A 21,723-nucleotide genomic window follows, 5' to 3' on the forward strand; every position below is an offset into this window, starting at 1 on the left:
CTTTCATATCATGGGAGAGGATACCACTATTGTATGTGCCGCGTTCCGTGAGGGCTTCTGCAAGCAGGAGGGGCTGCAAGGAGTCGGTAGTGCTGACGAGATTGCGGCTTTCATATTGTTGTATCGAATCAAGCAGCAACTCAACTTCTAGTCTTTTCTCCAGGGGTTTCGGTTTGGAGATAATGTGGCAGTTCAGGCCTAACCGTAGCAGTTCATCCTGGTCAGGTGTAGGATCATAATCTGTTAGATTGATGTACCCTTCTGTCCGTTGCGGCATCCGAAGCTTGCCCCCATTGAGAGAAATGAGTTTCCGAGTGATGTCCCGCAACGCGTTTCTTCAATATCCTTGTCTTTGGAGGTGGTGGGCGAGGCATATCTTCTATGTTATGCTGGGTAACTTCAAGTCTTGTAGATTTGGTAGGTCTTCGTTCTGGTTGTCGTCGTCGTCTTCTCCATCAGGATGTTCGGGTTCGATCTCATCTCCATCGCTGGTGCTGGGACGGACGGCTTCTTCATCGTTCCCTGGGTGTCTTGCTCTACTCTGCTGTAAGGTTGCCCATTCCTCTCGCAGTTTCACGACCTCGTCTCGCAGGGCACGGCGCTCGTCTGTCTTCGCTCTCAGTTGACGCTGAAGGAGGGATGTCCGGAAGCTCCTCGTGTTGTTCTCGTAGCGTGCTGAAGGGTCATGCAGCCCCTCCTGCTTGCAGAAGCCCTCACGGAACGCGGCACATACAATAGTGGTATCCTCTCCCATGATATGAAAGAAGCAGCGAAGGCCCTACGTCAACGAGAAGACATAACTGTGCGCCGCGCAGACAAGACAGCAGCCTTCGTACTGATCAAGACGGCGGAGTACCACCAGAAGCTGGATGCCATCTTGTCTGACAGTACCAAGTTCGAGCGCCTTACTAAAAACCCTACAGACGAAATAAAAAAGAAGCCAATGGACATCATTAGCAGTGTCAACGCAGCCACCAATGCCGTGACACTCCCGCCCATCATCGGAGATTACACACTTGGTTATCTGTACGGCAACGTTAAAACACACAAAAATGGAAACCCTCTCCGCCCCATCATCAGCCAGACACCCGCCCCAACGTATGGACTGGCCAAGCGCCTTAATCAAATCTTGACGCCCTACGTACCAAGCCGATATAGCCTGCGCTCCTCTACGGAATTCCTCGAAGAAATCAGAGACTCCCCAGGAACAGGAACTATCGCCTCCTTGGACGTAGAATCGCTTTTCACAAACGTTCCAGTCGACGAGACCATCGATATCATTATGGACCGCATCTACAGGGACCCCTCTACACCCCAGCTAAACATCCCAGAAGTATCCCTGCAGGCACTCCTCGAGATATGTACGAAGAAGGCCCCTTTCTCCACCCACAAAGGCCAGATGTTCCGACAAAAAGACGGAGTCGCGATGGGTTCCCCTCTCGGTGTCCTATTCGCCAATTTTTATATGGGTACTGTGGAAGAGAGAGTTTTCTCCAATATAGGAAAACCCCGTAAATACGCCAGATATATCGACGATATCTTTGTACATGCCGAGAATGAGGAAGAGGTTGAAGCTGTCCGGCGCATGTTCCAGCAGTGCAGTTCGCTGAATTATACGTCGAATTCAGCAACGAAGGCCGGCTCCCCTTCTCGACGTCCTCGTCTCCAAGACCGACGATGGTCTAAAAACTTCGGTATATACAAAGAAAACAAACTTAGGACTTTGCCTGAATGGTGACAGCGAATGTCCTGCACGGTTCAAGAACACCACAGTCAGGGCCTACATTCGGAGGGCCCTCACGCACTGTTCTTCCTGGCAGGACACTCACAAAGAACTCGACCGAGTCACTCAGGTACTCGTTAATAACGGGTATCCGAATCGACTTATTAATAAAGAAGTCCAAACAGCGTTGGATCGGTGGTATAGCGAGAGTGAGAGACCGCAGCCCCACCCCCATGAGAAGATCAAGCTGTTTTACAAAGCCAGAATGCACGCACGTCACCGTGAGGACGAAGATGCATTGAGAAAAATCATCAAAGAAAATGTGACCCCCACCGAAGTCGACAAAGAACTCGAACTCGTGATTTATTACCAAAATCGACGTACCCGCGACTTATCATGAAGAACAACCCGACCCCCCAGCAAGAGACCTCTTGAAACATTCGAATGTAGTCTACCAATTCTCATGCCCCGTCCGTGGATGTCCCGGCTCTTACGTTGGTATGACTACTATGAAACTGTCCAAGAGGATTTCTTGCCACGCACAAGAAGGGGCAATTAAAAACCATACCATGACAGCACACCAGGAAGCCATCTCCCGCGACGGTATTATCAAGAATATTAAGATAATAGGGAGGGCTCCTGACCAACGGCGTTTGCGACTGCTCGAGGCACTCCTCATACAACAAGAGAAGCCCTCATTGAATACGACACAGGAAGTGCTCTTCCTCCCCACCAACCTAAGGAGACCTATGTGCATAAATAATAGCACAAATAATACCAGACCGAACGACACTCCGATCAAAGAATACCAGATGAGACAAGCAGCCCATCAGCCAATGACAACGCGAGCCGTCGTGACACAGCGCCCAGGGAAGTCTTGCCCCAGCCTCGACGATCAGCTAGGCTGCAACAGCGCAACCTTCAACGACGAGAAGCGTCTTGAAGAAAACTTCTTTCAACCAATAGCTGGAGCGCATTGCGCCACCAGCCAATGAAAATGCAGCTCGCGGTTGACCCCCTGCTGACCTGCCGCTATATATTGAGTAGATCTTGACAACACCTACAGTCTACTCCGATCCACTGCCGTGATCATGCTCGGATGATACCGAGAGAAACGTTGGCCACTAGATCGACTTGTATATTTTATTTGTTCATGTACTGTGACAAATAAATAAATTTCAAGCAATATCCCCGAAATTGACTCCTCCTGATGAGTAATATTGGCGCAATACTCGCCAGTTGTAGTAGCAGAGAGAAAGCTATTGTTAGAAAAATAGAGAAGACTATTTACAAGTTGAATGCAGCTGATGCAGCAATATCTTTCAATAAAACTTGTTTGAAAGATGGTCTCCTGCCAAAATAAAATAATAATAATAATAATAATAATAAGAATAATATAACGTTGAATTACAAACAAAAAAAAAAAAAACACAAAAAAAAAAAAAAAAAAATCCCCAAAAAAACAAACTCTAAAAAAAAAAAAAAAAACCAAAACCCTCTTCAACAAAAAAAAAAACACAAAAAAAAAAAAATTTGTATGTGATAGAATTTTAATGAAATAAAAATAACCTTTCCATTTCACTTAAGTAACAATGACTCATCTTTCTTACTGAGATGAGAGAAATAATAATAATAATAATATAACTAATTTCAAATGAAAAGTCTTTCCTTCGTCTTTGTTTGTATCCATTTCCTTATCCCTTTAACTCCCTAGAAGCTTGGAACTCAGAAGCTGTCAAATATGTCAAGTAATGTGACAGGGGAGGGGAGCGGTGCCATGTAATGGTCAACGACTAATGGTTTTTATGCAATTCCTCTCTCTCTCTCTCTCTCTCTCTCTCTCTCTCTCTCTCTCTCCATTTTTTTCCTTTTTTACTGAGATGAGATCTTTTAATGGTACATGTATGTAATAAAAGGCTAGGCTGTAATAGAAATGCTAGGCAAGTGTACAAGTAGAAAGCCCTCATATTTGAAAATCAAGCAGTTACTACAAATGTTTCTAAGACATATCAGGTGTTTCATACAAGTAGTCTGACAGGCTGTTTTTAATGTTTGTTTCCCCCCTCGTGATGATGGATTTTGAAAACCAAGCCATTAAAAATGCTCCCTAAGCACACTTTATGAGGTTCAGAAAGAAAATGGATTGCTTCTTTATTGCCTTACCAAAAATTTCTTCCACAGTCAATTCACATTTCTGTTCATCCTTTATAAAGGAGTTCTTAATTTGTCTCTTGGTATTGCACACACTTTGTACAAGAAACCCCAATTTCTGGAATTTATATTCTCTTCTTGCTTCATGCAGCGATTTATCTTTACTCACAAAAGTAACTGTTAAAGTTATAAATGCTAGCATTAAATTTTTAATGCGCTTTGCCCTTAGTACTTTTATTCATTTTATATAAAGAAACTAAAAACAAGTAGGCTCCCAGTGGGTAACCATATACAGTAAACCCCGTCTTTGTGTTCTCAAGATTCACAGACGCACGTATTTGCGGATTTTTGTGGAACCTATCTAAAAATTATTCGTGGGAGGACTCGCTCATTGGCGGGGTTTTCTGTGGAATATTATTTATGTCCCCACTATTGGCGGATGCGAATTTTTTTCGTAAAACAGTATGCTGTATTTTCATATTATTTACTGTAAAATATGTGACTTTAAATATTATATAATAGTAATAATATTAGTTGTGCAGTCCAATGAGTGATGAAGATAGACTGCACATCAAAGTTAGTTAGGTACATCTCTTCTGAGGGTGCCTCTTCACCTTCAGGAGGTGCTTCAACAGGGTTTCGGGAGAATGCATCATGTTGAAGTACTTGTACATTTTCACAAACATGGTATGATAGGGCTTCTTTAGATCATTAACAGTATTAGTAAAATTTGTGGCCCTTTCTTCATTCTTGTCCTATGCCTTTACCATTGTCTGTATCTGCTGACTTTCCTGATCAATTTGCAAAGACCATGAAATTCCTCAAAATCATGGTCCATTGATGGGATAGTAAATAGGGTGGCAAGTTCTCCATGAATGACCTCTCAAGGTATTTTACCCTGTACATACTCGTTCTCAATGCAGGTGACTGCACATTCAGTCGCACCATAATAGGCTGCAACTTCTCCATGACTTTTGCTCACTCTTAACATAATAATCATGTCTACTTTCTCCTCATTTGTCATTAACTGTAAGGGCCTCTGATTCTTAGGCTCTTTGCCAGAATCCTTAGGAGAAGCAGAATGTTTAGAGGACATTTTAGTGGATGATTTCAAAGAATATTCTTAGTCCATAGTAGTATATACCGTATGTGCAAAATACACACAAACGAGAGAACACTGAAATGTATTGGGTCAACTGGGTAGAAATTGCATATACATATACAAACATTGTTATTCTGCGCATACTGTACATTTTATGAAATGTTTTATTTTAAGGTGATTTTCAAATATACATATTTACATAAATTGTCTTAAGATGATATAAGTAAGCAGAACATATCTAAAATATGTAAGACAACAGGAATAGTAGGGTACTTATGTTTTCCTCTGTATTACATATTTTCATGCATTTATATTAAGAATATTTTTGTGACTAGATGCATTTCTTATGATAAAAAAAAGATTTAATGTAAACAGCAATTCTTCATTAACATAATTTATTTTTCTTAAAAGATGTTTCACCCAAGCCAGCTTTCCATGGATAAACAGTTCCTATGACACTGTGATATCCTCTTAAGGGCACTATACACTGAACGATTGTTGTTATTGACACACACACACACACACACACTATTCACAGTATGAACGATCTCTGCAACGATTTCAGTCTGAACAAAGATTTTGTCTCGGGAAGACATGGCATCATCTCTAGAAGAGACGTGCGTGATAGCATTATATTGGCAGATAAACACATACATTGAACGACCTGTGTATGACAGACTTAAGTCACAAGCCAGCAACCTGGTCTTGACAGATTCCCACTGAGATTGTTCAGGCATGAAACTCAGCCCACTTTTGCCTTCAGACAAGCCCGTACACAATGTTTTTGCGAACGACACAGATAATCATTCAGACAATCGTTCATATAATCGTTTAGTGTATGGGGCCCATTAGAGCAGTACCCAGACGAAATGATACGGACAGTTTAACCGGTTCCAGCAGCGGTTCCACCTAAATTTCCCTACATGGGGAAGCAGCATCGGCAGACAAAGAGGCGGTGTAATGGTAATCGCTTCATAGCAAAGAATTACGTGTTAAAGGAAAGGAAAACGCAACTTCGAGAAGTTCTACAGGATGGAGGCATTCGCGCATGTGTTGGAGGTGCCTGTTCTCATGATGGTTCTAGAATTGGCAGGAGTGTTATGGAACTTGACAGGCACCGATGTGGCGTGAGAAACGCAGCGATTTCTGATGCAATACCTCGTCGAGAAACTTCTAAATCGTTCCGGTAATCTCGGGAGTCTGTGACACTCGCCGTAGGTCCCGCCCCAAGAATGCCGTATAAATACGACGAACGAAGTAGGAGAAAGCAGAGATCATCAATTAGTCACAGAGTAAGAGATCATTAGTAAGAGTCACGGATCAGATCAGTGAGAGCTCAACAGCAGAGATCAGAGATCATCCGAGAGAGATAAAAGACAAAGGAACCGACGAAGGATCAGAGAGAAAAAGGCGCTCGAGAATTGGTCGAATTCTGGTCAAGTTGTCTTCAGGAGTGGACGACCGTGCTATTTCGAGGTTGAGCAAGACCTCAGAGAAGAAACGTTCTGCTAGAGGTTTTTGGGAGTTCCTGCCCTTCAAGCATCAAGAGTAGACATTATTTTCAGCAATAGGGAGGCAAGAAGGTGTCTACAATTAGAGTTCTCCTTTTGTGAAGCCATCGCTTCGAGTTGCAAAACTGGTCGGCAAGTACTTTCATTACCTCACTGTTCCCCCAGTTCATGCAGTGTAAGATTCTACCTTTTTTTTATGTAAATAGGAGACACCATTCTGCGTTTATCTTTGTTAGTAAGCTTGTAAATAAACCTTTGTTGTGTTAGTGTTTCTTTCTATATTCATATCCCCAGCTTCACCTGTTGGTGTTGAATTTTTTTTTTTTTTATTTCATATCGAACCTGAAGCGGACCTCTCTCGGTTCATAACAGGTGGTCACAAAATATCCCGAGACCTTCAAGAAGATTCTTTTGGAGGAAGGATTCTATCCAGAGCAGGTGTTCAATATGGACGAGACTGGCCTGTTCTTGAAAAAGATACCCTCCCACTTAATGAAGGACGGAGCTAAAGCCTCCGGATTCAAGGCACAGAAGGACGGTTACTCTCCTAATATGTGGGAATGCGACTGGCTTTATACTCAAACCAGGCCTCATTTACAAGGCTGCAAACCCCAGGACACTCAAGAATAAGGACAAGGCATTGCTCTCTGTGTTTTGAATGCACAGTCCCAAGGCTTGAATCACCAAAGTCCTTACGGAGTACTTGTTCCATCAGAGCTTCATTCCTCAAGTTAGGCAACACCTGGGCAACTTGGACTTCAAGGTGTTTCTAATTATCAACAATGCTGGTGGCTACCCTCTTGATCTTTATTACATGGGAGTCCAGGTAGAGTTCCTCCCTGCTAACACCACTCTCCTCCAGTCTATGGACCTGGGCATGATCCATGCCTTCAAGGAATTGGCGTAAATTCAACATTGCCACGTGTCTGTCCATCATTGACTGGTCGCTGAGGGACATGAAGAAAGAGACCCTGAATGCATGCTAGAGTAAGTTGTGCTGGATTGTGTGCATAATTATATGGGTCCCTCTCTTCAGGAAATTCAACATTTAGCTATTAATAAGGCAGTCCAGTTGGTGAGGATTCATGGTGGCGAAGGTTTGATGGTATCACCAAGGATGAAGTCGGCACCCTCATTGATGTCCATTCCAAACCCCTGACAGACCAGGATTTAGAAGACCTGATGAAATCTGCCAGAAAGGAAGAAGACTCTCCAGGTTCAAGAAAGGAGGAGGAGGAGGAGGAGGAGGAGGGCCTGACTTTGTAACACCTGTCCCATGAAGGATACCCAGGAGTTTGCTTCAACTTGGGGATCCTATAATCAAGCCCTCACCACCATGAAGAAGCAACGACACCAGCTGCCAATCACCATGTTCATCACAGGTACGAAGACGGACCCTCCAGAGCCTCCTGAAACCAATGAAGTAGTGCCTCCCAAATTGTCTGAAGAAGTGCCTCTTGAATCGCCTGAAGAAGTGCCTCCTGAAGCTCCTCCTGAAAGTGATGATGGGTCCTCTGCTTAGCCATGCAGTCATCTGCATTGCCATTCATCAGACTGCACAGTTAGTTCATTATCATATTTAATCAACATTCATCACTGGTGAGTAACCTATTTACGTATATTGTACTAGTATGTATACAATTTTTTTCTCTCTCTCTCTTTTGATTTATGTACATACAAATGTTTCCCTTGTAAAAAGAAAATGGGGTGGTGAATAGTAACTGTATGAAAGAAAATGTGCATGGGTGGATACTTATGAGGGACTGGATTATTTTTGCACAGGTAACGAAGTCATGCAGTAGGCTACGTATGTATATTTTTAACCATAAAATATTAAAGGTTTATTTTGAAATGGTATTAAGAATATCATTTAAATCATTGATACAGTGATACGATAATAGTTTTATGTATATTTGATGTAGGATGGTATTTTTAGGGATACTTTGTTACACAGGCTCGCCAAGTAAGACATTAATGAACATTGTTCGTAGAACTTGTTTAAAGCTTCCACTTAGAAGTATTGTTTTCTCTTCTCTGCACTTTGGCAATTGTGATTTAGAACACTGCCACAACATATCAAGTTTGGCCATCTTCCATAGCCTGTCTTTCAACAGGGAGCTTGAGACTGCACCCTAAGAACTGATGCTTACAACTTGGTTTGCAGAACATGAGCAACCACATTCTATTCAAATGCCATACAGCCCATACTATTGGGCTACCTCACAGTACAGGAAGTCTTTTATTCCTTTCAATGTAGAACTGTTTGAGTTTAAAAGATGCTGCAGTGCTACTTTGACATGGTTTACAAGCAACAATCATAAGTCAGACTGTCTAATTTTTGGATTCATCAGTTTTGTTTATGAGACTTAGCCAGTAATTATATAGCTATAGTTCCAAATGATAGCCTAATTCAAATTTCGTGGGTAGCGCTTCGATTGTTCAGTGTAGATATACAGTGCTGTCCCCCAACGGCAATACTAGGATCCACGTCTTTCTGTTTCTTGCCGCGCTTGACTAAACATCCAGTGTTACACAACTACCAGAACGCATTCGTAGCCTTCGAGCAGGATGAGTTTTGTCCTTTATTTCATTCAGATTATCATCAAGCCGGATATTTATATTCTCCGGGAATAGTCCTTGAATGTAACTCCATTCAATTAGGCCTAATACTTTTGCATATATATTTTACTTACCGGGCTTAGGCCAAGCTTTTGTGTTTGGATTTTGTTTACTGGCCATTGGTCTTTAGCCTGACACTGGCAAATAATTACCTTAAAATGATTCGTGAAAGGTATTCCATTCTTCCGAGATTAGGCTACGTGCAAGTTGCCGGCTTATAATTACCTTTAAAAGTAATTTGTGAAGGTTACATAATTCCTATAGGTTATACCTGGCATTTGTGATTTTGTTTGCCAGCCATAGGCTATTAGAGTCACAAGCCGCCGGGAAATATAGTTACATTTGCATTAGGCCAATACATTTTGTTTTGTTTATCGTGTTTCCGACGCTCATCACTTTACTTTGCAGAGATTGGAAGTGTGGAATTGAAAGTATTAAGGAGAGAATTATGTTAATATTTGGTTACGGGGCTTTGGGAGAGAAGGCTTACATGGCCTCGGCGTACGGAGGTATTTCCTGGAGTCAAGCAATTGTGAACGTTTCGCTTCTTACTCAATAGCCTCGAGTCAATTAGCGGGGCACATAATCGGTTACTGATAGCGATTACTTTCATTCCTGATCATTTTTATAAGGGTTTCTTTTTGAATAATTGGTTATTCGTAAATTTTCTTTTATATTAGAGTCGAATTTGCTTTGAGACTTTAATATGAAAACGTTTGGTGAGATATATTATTATAATATATAATATATACTTATATATATTATATGTATATATATATATATATAATATATCTATATATATGCCTTATATAAAATAAATAATATATATTATATATATATATATATATTAAAGGTTTACGTTATTTTAAAATATATATACATCTGAATACATGAGATGCCATTTCACATATATTTGTAAATAATATTGGTTTCATTCGTTTATCACTAATTGGGGAATAAAAGCAGTATTTTTACATTACTAGAGTCCAACTGGCTTGGATACTTATTGCGAGAACGACTTATTAATATTGAATTATTATTATTTTGGAGCTATGCATACATTTCCGTTGTTTTTAAATGCTTGTCTGAGTATATGAAAGGCTAATGTATTCATGCATTATGAATGTTTCAGGCGTAGATGCCAGAATTCCGTATAGAGTTAGTAATTGATTACTTATCGATTATTTCCATGAAAGTAATCAGTAACCGAGATTACCAGAGGCGCCAGCATTTCGCCTCTCGCCTCCCGTCTGTCACCTGCCGACTCCCTTGGCCTCCCAAACCTAACGCCAATTCTCTCCTATTATTCCTCCGATCTTTGTCATTTACTCCTGCACCTGGCTCCATCGCTTCCTTCCCATGCCTTTGCCAGCTTTTATTTCGATTACCACGAATTATCAATGTAACAGTGAAGTGTTGTGCAGTGGAGGAGGCGGCTACTCGTCCCTCGGTTCTCCTAGACCAGTGTTTTTCAACCTTTTTGTGCCCATGGTCCATTTTTGGCATTCCTAAGTACTCGTGGCCCAATGCCCTTCAAAAATGTGTAAAAAATAATCGAATTTTATTAAAGTTTTTTTAGAACACTTTTATTAGTTTTACATTATCATTTACAGAATTATTTCTTTAGAGCACTTCATTAGTTTACATTTTCATTACTGGAAGAAAATGTTGGCGTTTATTCACTGTTAATAACTCATATATGTTGTAATCGAAACTCAAAGGACATGTATTCACTTATGATATTAAACACTTTCCAGTATTTGCGTAATTAAATTTTATGGATTGTAATAATAACTCAAAATACTTTTTCACTTAAGAAAATAAGCACTAGCCTGCATTTAACAGTATTCTAAATAAATTTTGGACATTGAAATAAAGACTAAAATTCCACTTTTTTACTTATGACTTTGAGCACTGGCGTGCATTTATTGGAAATAAAATTTGTCTATTTGTATTGTAATAAAAACTAAATTTACACTTTTACAACAATTATAGAAATAAAAATAATTGTACGTTATTGTTGGCCTATAAAATACTGCATAGATTTAGTAGCTAGTGTGATGGTTGTGCTTGCTTTTTAACTAAAAGGTTATCAGTTTGTGGGACAGTTGTAGATAATGCACATCTCATATCATGCTCCACCTCGAAGCGATTTCTTGTTTTTGTTTTTATTCGTAATAAGGAAAAAACCCCGGATTCACACAGGTAAGTAGAAGCAAAAGGTAGAAAGACTTTTAGCCCAAGCTTCCCAACTCTAGGATATGATACACTTGCTTGTGACCAGAATTCCTGTATAGAATGTTCTTTAAAAAAAATCCTTGTTACTTGAATCAAATTTAATTTCTAGAAATTTATCTTGGTCAGACTCAGGAATTATAATATCTGGTTCAGCATTAAAAGGGTTTCTCACAAATGACCGATCTATTTCTTCAAGATCAGGAAAGTACCTGGAAAATTCTTGGCACAAATTATGAAGGTGACTGATTATTTCATTTTGGAGGCAAGATTCTGTTTCTTCTTCTCTTCCTTCAGTCACTTCACAAAGCTTCTCAAACATAGCAAAATTACCAGAGCTAACTTTCCTAGACCAGTTCTTCATCTTGGTAACAAAAGCACGCAATGTGTTAACAAAGTGAATCACTGTTGTGTCCTTACCCTGAAGCTTTAGATTAAGTTTGTTAAGCTGGTCAAATATGTCAGCTAAATAGGCTAAACGTGGTTCCCAAAGTGGATCATTAAAAATAGGCTCCTTATCTTGCATATCCAAAAACATCTCTAGCTCTTCTCTAAGTTCAAAATCTCTGTTCAGGACATTGCCCTTGGATAGCCATCGAACTTTAGTGTAGAAAAGCAGTTGATGCTCGGAATCTAAATCTTTGCACAACTGTTTGAAAAGACGAGTGCTCACAGGCATAGATTTTACATAATTGACTATCATTATAGCGTTGTCCAAGATGGCTTGGAGTTCCCTAGGGAGGGTTCTAGATGCAAGTGCAATGAGTCACTGTAACCCCAGGAGCAATCTCTTTAACTCTCGACACAAAACCCGATTTTGGACCTAACATGGCAGGTGCCCCGTCAGTACACACTGCACACACATTCTTCCATGATAGTCCTAACTCACTGAAATAGTTTGGTACCTCTTTCATTATATCTTCAGCTTTGTTGGTAGTTTCAAGTGGCTGACAGAAAAGAAATTACTCTTTAAATTTTCCCTCATGAACGTATCTAGTAAATACAAGAAGTTCTGAATAACATGAAACATCAGTGGACTCATCTAATTGCAGAGCAAATTAGCCAGCATCTTTTATCTCCCTGATCACTTGTTCTTTTATATCAATAGACATTTCTTCAATGCGTCTTGATACTGTGTTGTCAGAAAGTGATATTTGCTGAATATTTTTCTCACTATCACCCCCCGAAACAAGGTTAACCATCTTTTAAGAACAAGGTTTTATAAGAGTTTCGCCAGTGGTATGAGGTTTTTTCTGTTTAGGTATTTCAAGTGATACCTCATATGAAGCCTTGAGTACTTTCCTACTTTGCGTCTGAAATGCCCCACTTGAGTCCAGTTTCATTCGTTTCAAGCTCCATTCATGACGTTTGAAGAAATTCGCGTCTTTACCAGAATGTTCATGATGAGTCTTGTCAAGATGGTTTTTCAGTTTTGAGGGCCTCAAGGAATCATTACCAAGTACTTTCTGGCACAAAACACACTGACCCTTTACCACACCCTTATCAATAAATGAAGTAAACCCAGCTTGTATATATTCCTCACAGAAACTTCTTTTAGATGTCTTTCCATTGAACATGTACCAAGAGATTGAAGAAACCCTGGAAAAATGGAAGAGGACATGTTGTGCTTCTTCATTATTTCTCATTTTGTGCTTCATTATTTCTAGATTTTTCACTTTTAAATATTATTTTAAAGATGCTCGTGTCATGGCCCCCCTCAGAACCCGCCATGGCCCACAGGTTGAAAACCTAGACCAAGATCACTGTCCCGCTCCCCCGCACCTGGGAGAAGACATACCAGAGGTCCAAGGGAGGTCAGGGGTTACATGTAGGTAGTCCCTACCTAAGTCGAACCTGTTGCTTGCTGGTCACAGCTATCGACAGACAACCGCTGGAAAGGCGTCTTTCTGGATGTGTGTTAGAGGAGGTGACTATCTGGCCCCTCGGATCTCCTAGACTTAAAGCTGCTGTCCTGCTCCTTCTCACGGCCAAGAACCACCTGGGAAAGGACATACTGTTAGTTGAAGGGAGTCCGAGGGGGTTGCCCCGGTAGTTACCTCCTCGGTTGAACCTTTAGCTTTTTCCCAGGTATCAGCAGACAGTTGAACCTGTCGTGAGTTTATAGGTTTCGACCAAATACCACTGGAAATCATATCTTAGTGTACAGTTGTTGCCCTATTCCTGTGATTGTTACCTAATAGATCGCTTCAATGGTGTGAATTTTTGGTCTATCGACCTCTGAAGAGGTATTATTCAGTCGATGAAGCCTCGTACCCTTGCAGTCATGTTTGTCCGACTCCTCAGAGTCGATGTTCGACTCTTGACTCAGCTGAATCGACTCATAATCAATGTTCGACCTGGCTGATCCGACTCTCAGTCGATTTTCGACCCATGACTCAGCTGATTTGACTCACAACAGATGTTCGACTCGCGACTCAGCTGATCCGACTCTCAGTCGATTTTCGACTCACGACTCTGCTGATTCGACTCACAATCGATGTTCGACTTGCGACTCAGCTGATTTGACTCTCAGTTGATTTTCGGCTCGCAACTCAGCTGGTTCGACTGAAGGGAGTCCGATGGGGGTTTTTTCCCCCTCGGTCGAAGTTGTCATACTTTATTAGGTTTTGACTGAATGCCACTGGAAAGGCGTTTAGTGATAGTGAGTGGTGCTCAGTAGGCATCAGATTAAAGGAAGGTTACTTGTTTTACCTAATTAGTATAATGAATGCCCTGAGCTAGCGCCTAGACGTTGGGAGCATCGTAGCGACCTTTTGCTTAAGATAGCCAGTCCTGTCCCAGGCATTTGCAGCCAGGTGTGTCAACTCGCTCGCCTTCACAATGCTCTTAAAGGGGAAGATACAGACTTGTCCTCTGAAAAGAAAGTGAATTAGAATTCTGCTCCTGCGTTTATATATTTGAGGCTTCTCAAATACTTTTGTCCTAGACGCTCATCAGAATAGTACCAATTCTCATGATGAGCACCAGGTATTATGGAGGAGTTTTGAAGTTCCATTTGACAACGTCTGTGATAGCCGGGAGTATCTGGAGTGTTGGTAAGTACGTGTGTTTTGTGTTGTTTTTGTTTTTGTTTTGTTTTTGTTGCTATAGGTCAATTGTCCTGCGTATATTTGTTGTGTAAAGAAGAAAGTGTGACTGAGGGTGGGTTTGGCAGCTGGATCGATTAGGTATATGTGGGGGGGATTCTGCAGCTTGTTTTTTCCTAGCTTGTGATTCCGCCACAGTATTAGTGCCTAGCTGCTTGAATGTCTCTCATATCGGTGTTTTTTGTGGAGCGTCAGTCCCCGTACAGGCGCATTGTGTCATCTAAGGTGTCCACTCTCTTGCTTCAGCTCGCTCACCGTTTTCCATGCCTCGCCTGACACCAGCTGTTGGAAGTCTGGTGCTGCCTGTTGGCCGCCTGATGACACAGTCTCCTCGTTCATCTTCTTTGACACTAGGGGATCTTTCATTATCCACCATTCGAACAGGAAGTTTCGATAACTAAGATGCGTAGCGAGATGTGGCAAATTCTCGCAAACTTATGGCGCAGTTAACTCTACTCAACTCTCGCATTCCCACGATCGAACCAGTTGTAGGTAGAGAATGCTGGGTGAAAACCTCTTCTCTCCCTTCAAGAAGCATCTTTTTTTTTTGCTTAGGCGCACATGTTTTTTTAAGTCTTTGATGGCGTGAGTTATTGCCTGCTCCCACTAGCTCCAAGAAGAGAGGCCAAGAACAGTCATCCTCTCTTTTTTTCCCCTCTACTTCCTGGGGTACATTGGGCAGAATGAAGGAATAGAGGAACCCTATGGATTACACTCCCCAAAGTTCGGATGCGAGAGACTGTTCCTGGTTCTATCTTCGGATCTCTCCAGTGTTCCCGTTTTGGGGAACAACCAGTTCAGTATGAACTAGTCATCTTCGGTGTCCTGTTTTTCTAATTCGTAAAGTGTTCAATTACTAGTTGTTCACCCTGAATTGGAGTGAGGTTGGAAGATGTAGCCTGATAACTCTGCTGTCAGTGTGAAGAGAGAGTTCCTCCCAGAACCTGTCTCTTCCTCTGTCTAAACGTGTTGTCCTCTAGTTTATATGGACTTCATCTTTAAAACACACTGAGTGTTGTCAAGTGTTTTTTGGCCTACTTTGAAGCGAAGCTAAGGATGTAAGAACAGCCTCTACTTCATTTCCTTAGTTTCCAGGCGTTATTTGCTCTTTACACCCATTCTCCCATCGTGCTACCGGAGGCGTTAGCGATCTGTGCTTAATATACTTTTTATGTAGGCTTAAAAAAGAAAAAAGAAAAAAAAGTGTCGAAAATTTCAGTATCTTGAGACCATTTTCAGTCACTGGCATGGCATCACGGAATGATAACCAAGATAGCTCATCAAAATCATAAATCCCGTTCACAGCATTACTATTGAAAAATATCTCTTCACATTTTCAGTAAAGTGCTGAGTTTGGAGAGTCAGGGGGTACAGTGTACCTAGGGGATGGGTCTTGACTTTATTTCAGTGTATGTCAGTGTTTTCTGGTTGCTGTATTTTGGTGCTTCTCCCAGGGCAAGGATGGACACCTATCATACATTGCTAGCCATAGTAGCATTCCCCTCGCTGCAAAGTTTCCCCTAAGTAGGAGGCAACCCTTGGCTCTACCGCCACGCCACTACGAGTTAAGATGAGCGCCAACCAAAGGCAGTGTTCATTTGCATTGCTCTCTTAACTAATAGGAATGTCGTGCATTGTTTTTCCAATACTAGCAACTTTTCTATTTTCAAATTCATTACATGACGTAATGCTTTGGAGTAGAATATGTCCATGATCCCACCTCCTTTCAATGTGGAGTCAGCTATATAATTACTGGGTACATCTCATATACAAAAATGATATTTTTATAATAAAATGAGGTTTTGTATATACTTAGCCAGTAATTATATGATCCTAGCCCACCTACCTCCCCTCTTATGGACAGTATGCATGAAACAGAATGAAGTGCTTTGCTAAGTTGTTCCTAGTATTGCCAGTGGGGACGGCACTGTATATCTACACTGAACAATCGAAGTGCTACCCGCGAAATTTGAATTAGGCTGCCCGTTGGAAACTATAACTATATAATTACTGGGTAAGTATATACAAAACCTAATTTTATTATGAAAATATAATTTTTCTTCTACTCTTTTTATATGAAAGAAAATTATGCTTCATAAAGTCCAGCAATAATGGGAAACTCTTGTATTTTTCAATAGTAATGCTGTGAACGGAATTTATAGTTTTGTTGAGCTATCTTAGTTATCATTCCCACTTTGTTATTATTTTCTTCGTCTTTTCTCATATGAACGATTTTTGTTTTGTCGGTGGAAGCTTTCATCAGATGTTTGTGACCTTTTATTTTTGCTCTTCATGAGTGTTTGCTCTTTTTGATCAATCATGAGAATCTAAAGTAATTTGCTTGATCAGTGTTCACTCATAGGCTACCGCATCTCATTCCTCTTCCTTTTTACTGCAAGGTATCTAATGCTCTAGTTTTTTAACTGGTACTGTAAAATAATATCCATATACTAATTATATGAATCCTTTTAATCAAATACTTTCAACATAAAATATGAATGAAATACTTCTCTGGAGCACTTTTTTGTGACATGATCTTAATTTTATCTGTTGATATAATACACCACAGTAAGGATGTCAGAAATAATTTGATATAATGCACCACAGTAAGATGTCAGAAATAATCTAGTCTGCTTCTGTTGATAGAGGACTAACTAGTGATTACAAGAGAATTGATGTGTAATTTGTTCAGATGTAGATTTTGCTTTCTTAATCATCAGTACTTGTATCAATGCAGACTCTCTACTCCTATGAGACATGTTATTTTACATGCAGGTAATTAGAGTGACAACCCATAATTTTTGTGTGAGACTGCCTATAAAGACAGGCTTGCAGAGTTTTACAAGCTCAGAATAAGAAATGTGTTCAGTTCATGTCAAGAGTCCTATTTTCAGGTGATCAGGCGTTTGCTTTCCATCTTGAGATTGATCTTTTAGAATGTATGGGCAAACAGTTATGGGATACGAAAAATTGTGAACATGGTAAAATATTTTATAAAATCACCAAATTAAACCTTTTGTGTAGTGTCAGTAAAGACAACTTGATTACAAGAATATTCTTTGAAATTCCAATACTCATTCTTATTTGGACTTAGCACCTTCACTATGTCCATTACGAGTTTATTAAGATTTCTTTGGGCTCAAAAATTTGGAAGTTGTAGGAATGAGTTTTTTCCTTTACTTTTAATGGAGACCGCTGCATATACAGTGGTACCTCAGTTTTCGTACATAATCCGTTACGGAACCTCCTACGATATCCGAAACGTATGAAAGCCGAAGCAATAATTCCCATAAGGAGTAATGTAAATTGTAATAATGCGTTCCAGACCCCCCCAAAAATATTAACAAAAAATACATTTCACAGGGAAACACAGTTTTACATACAGAAAAGAATGTTACTTCACTTCTTTTTTTTACTGGCACTAGGACCAGCTTGAGAGTCACCTGACCCTTGTCGAATAACAAAACTGTCCAGAGACATTTGTTTCTGACGTCTCTTCAATATCTGCCTAAGAGGATACAAAGTGTTATCATTAAACACGTTAGAGACACGGATTACATCTTTGTTAGGATGATGTGTCTCAACAAAATTTTGTAAATCAATCCACTTTGCTGACATTTCTTTGATCACTGAAGTAGGCATAGTATCCCCTCTCTCTTCCTCCTCTTCCTCGGATTCCTTATCTGCTGTCTGTTGCTGTTCCTGATGAAGGTCTTGCAGCTCCTCATTGGTTACCTCTTCCCCCTGGGCATCCACTAGCTCCTCCACATCATTGCCATTCACATCCAAGCCCATGGACTTCTCAAGAGACACAATAGACTTCACAATAGGCGTAGGGTCGTCGGGGTGAGCCTCAAACCCCTCGAAATCCTTCTTGAGGTAACACTCTGGCCACAATTTTTTCCAAGCAGAGTTCATTGTCTTGGAAGTTACTCCCTGCCAAGCCTTGACTATAAGGCTTATGCAGTTGAAGATAATGAAGTGATCCTTCTAGAACTCTCTTAGGGTTAATTCAGTGTCTGAGGTCACTTCAAAGTACCTTTGGAATAATGCCTTCGTGTACAGTTTCTTGAAGTTCGAGATGATTTGCTGGTCCATGGGCTGGATGAGAGGAGGGGTATTAGGGGGTAAGAACTTGACAGTGATGAATTTAAATTCATCTAACAGGTGGTCTTCCAAGTCAGGAGGATGCGCAGGAGCATTGTCCATTACCAGGAGACACTTGAGGGGCAATTGATTTTCTTGCAGGTATTTTTTCATACTTGGGCCAAATATTTTATTGATGCACTCAACGAAAATTTGTCTTGTGACCCATGCCTTTTATTGGCCTTCCACATCACAGGCAATTTATTCTTTATGACATTGTTTTTCTTGAACACTTGAGGAGTTTCAGTGTGATTCACAAGTAGGGGCTTTACTTTGAAATCCCCACTGGCATTTCCACAGAACAAGAGAGTTAGCCTGTCTTTCATAGGCTTGTGCCCTGGCAGTGAACTTTCCTTCTGCATGATGTAAGTCCAGTTTGGCATTTTTTTCCAGAACAGGCCTGTCTCATCACAATTGAAGACCTGTTTTGGGAGGAATCCTTCAGCCTCACGATACTCCTTGAATTCCTGAACAAATTCTTCAGCGGCATGTTTATCTGAGCTCGCAGCCTCCTCATGCCGTACGACACTATGGAGGCCCATACACTTTCGGAATTTTTCAAACCAGCCTCTGTGGGCCTTGAAATCACTAAGAGCTGCACTTGTTGTTGGCATTTTCTTACTCAAATCAGCATGCAGCATCCTAGCTTTCTCACAAATGATTGCTTCAGACACACTATCCCCCATTAACTGTTTTTCGTTGATCCATACCAACACCTGCTTTTCAACAACTGTTTATATAATGACATGACCACTTTTGCAGCATCAGCTTCCTTGATTTCATCTTTCTTTGCTAGGATAGAGCTGATTGTCGACACTGAGTTGCTGTACATCCTAGGCAGATCAGCTCCATGTGCACTGCTTTCATACTTTGCTACAAGTTTCTTCTTGAATTCTATCGTATTTCTGGTCTTTTTCACCAAAGGGGTGGCACTTGCAGCTTTCTTTGGGTCCATGATGGCTACTTTGTAATGGTTCACGAGAGAAAACAGGATGCTTTGTTTGGGCACTTCACACCGGGTCCGGTCACATGCTGGACCCATGATGGAGCATTTCCGAGCGTACGAAAATCGAGGAAATGTACAATAACTGTGACAAAATTTTGTATAAAAAATTTATGAAAACCGAAACATACGAAAAGAGAAGTGTACGGAAACTGAGGTTCCACTGTAGTCCTGTATGCTGAGAACTGTGAATTTTTTGAAATATGATCAGCCATTCTTATTTGAAACCCTTCACCTTCCTAATATGCATTTTGTTGAGCAACAGTAGAAAATTTTCATAAATCAATATATCCGACTATGTTTTCATTGCTTTACTGTTATACCCTTATGGAGGAGTTATGGAGTTCCATTTGACAACGTCTGTGTGTGTGTGTGTGTGTGTGTGAGAGAGAGAGAGAGAGAGAGAGAGAGAGAGAGAGAGAGAGAGAGAGAGAGAGAGAGTAATTGGTGGTTGGATGGGTAACTATTGATTTGGCTGTTGGTGAGTCCTGGGTTGTCTGCTGTGCTGTTGGAGATCAGAGTTCTGTGTTTCGAGTGAGTTTTTAGTCAGTCTTTAGTCAGAAGCTGTGATAATCAGTAGTGTTGGTAGCAGTCTGTGGAAAGTGTTGAGGGCATTGAAGTTGTTTGGGTAGTGTGTTATTTGTTTGTTGCTGATTGTTGTTGGGTTTGATATTGGTTGCTAAAGAATTGTTGTGCGATGAGGTTTTTGTTGAGTTGTATGTGAGTTCCTGTTGGATTATACGTGAGTTGTTATGGTTGATGGTTGTTGTTGGTGTTGTTAGTGGGTGTGTGTGTTGCCTTTTTTGTGTTGTTGTTTTTCATGTGGTAGTAATTGTTTGTGCATTGGTCTTGAGTTGTGGTTGTGTTCCTTGTTTGTTGTTGAGTTGTGGGGTTATGGTCCTTGGTTGTTGTGTTGTTGTTGAGTTGTGGGCTTATGGCTCTTGGTTTTCGGCTTGTGGTTGTTAGTGTCTCAGCGACATTGAACAGCGGACAGCACAGCATAGACTGGAGTATCTGGAGTGGTTGGTAAGTACATGCATTTGCTTTTTTTGTTCTGTGTATAGGTATGGGTCAATTGTCCTGCTTGTATCCTTTAGTGTAAAGAGGAAAGTGTGACTAAGGGTGAGTTTGGTAGCTGGGGGGGATTTACCCGCTTGGTTTTTAAAGCTTGTGATCCCGCCACACCCTCTGCCGTACTGGACAACACTGTTGTCTCATCTGAGTTTCCAAAGTGCAAATGGTCTTGAGATGAAAGCACTATGATAGACTTGAGTAAAATCTTAAATAAATGATCTTGTCATAGATTTTAAAAACTGAAATTAAGACTGACCTGAATTCTTTGTTTTCTTGGTTCAACCAAAAGAAAACAAGTGAACTAGATCAACAGCAGTACATGTAATCTCCAAACACGGCATTGCAGAGTAAGATGAGTTTTGCAATAATGTCATCTGTTACTAGGGTGTATTTTACCTCATTTTCATGTCATTTCTTCAGTAGTAGCCCACAGACTCCTAGAATTTTGGGACTTGGTAGGGTGTTTTATACTTTGAGCAGATGCATAGCATGCTGTATACTAAATTGAGTTTTTATATTTCTTACCCCTTATCCACTACTTTTGGGTGACTGCCCGCTCATTTTCTCCTGTCAGTGATCTCTTACTATCTCCTAAACCCATTACCTTTAGCAAATGGCAATAACTGTGGAACAATGAATTGGAGAAAAACAAATCAAAACATATTCAACTAACTGTTGATTTGTGGTGTTCTTCAATTGAAAAAGAACACCACTTTCAAGCAATATCCTGTCTTAAGACTGCTTGCATTCATTTGACCCATTGGTATTTGAGGAGTAACTTACAGGACCCAATCCCTGAAAGCAAAGAATGCAGAACAACACTTGAATATAAACATATTATCTCAGTTATTATCCAACTTTCAACCGTAAACGTTCATGAATTGTTGGAAACAAATTTTTGAGAGAGATTTGGACAGACTCTTCAGCTTTATCAGTTTATCCAGTCATTAGAGGTTTAAAGAATTTCTGTGTATTAAGATCAAATATATTTAATCGTTGTTGTTGTTGTATTGAGCCCGTATTTTAATCGTGCGTTACCACTTCTGGCCAGC

General features: G+C 40.6%; 3 protein-coding genes across 3 annotated transcripts; all 3 read right to left on the minus strand.

The window, feature by feature from the left end:
• Positions 1–11,411: 11,411 nt before the first annotated feature.
• LOC135226719 (zinc finger BED domain-containing protein 5-like) lies at positions 11,412–12,044 on the minus strand. Its single transcript, XM_064266427.1, has one exon. It carries the CDS (start codon positions 12,042–12,044, stop codon positions 11,412–11,414), a length of 633 nt encoding a protein of 210 aa, XP_064122497.1.
• A 43-nt stretch (positions 12,045–12,087) lies between these two features.
• LOC135226720 (protein FAM200C-like) lies at positions 12,088–12,543 on the minus strand. The gene is made up of 2 exons (XM_064266428.1): positions 12,430–12,543; positions 12,088–12,288 (listed from the first exon to the last, which is right to left on the minus strand). The coding sequence occupies exons 1-2, from the start codon at positions 12,541–12,543 to the stop codon at positions 12,088–12,090; spliced, it is 315 nt and encodes a 104-aa protein (XP_064122498.1).
• A 3-nt stretch (positions 12,544–12,546) lies between these two features.
• On the minus strand, positions 12,547–12,987 carry LOC135226721 (zinc finger BED domain-containing protein 5-like). Its single transcript, XM_064266429.1, has one exon. It carries the CDS (start codon positions 12,985–12,987, stop codon positions 12,547–12,549), a length of 441 nt encoding a protein of 146 aa, XP_064122499.1.
• Positions 12,988–21,723: the final 8,736 nt, after the last annotated feature.

This window comes from Macrobrachium nipponense, chromosome 15 (assembly GCF_015104395.2).
Source record: "Macrobrachium nipponense isolate FS-2020 chromosome 15, ASM1510439v2, whole genome shotgun sequence".
NCBI classification, from domain to species: Eukaryota; Metazoa; Arthropoda; class Malacostraca; order Decapoda; family Palaemonidae; genus Macrobrachium; species Macrobrachium nipponense.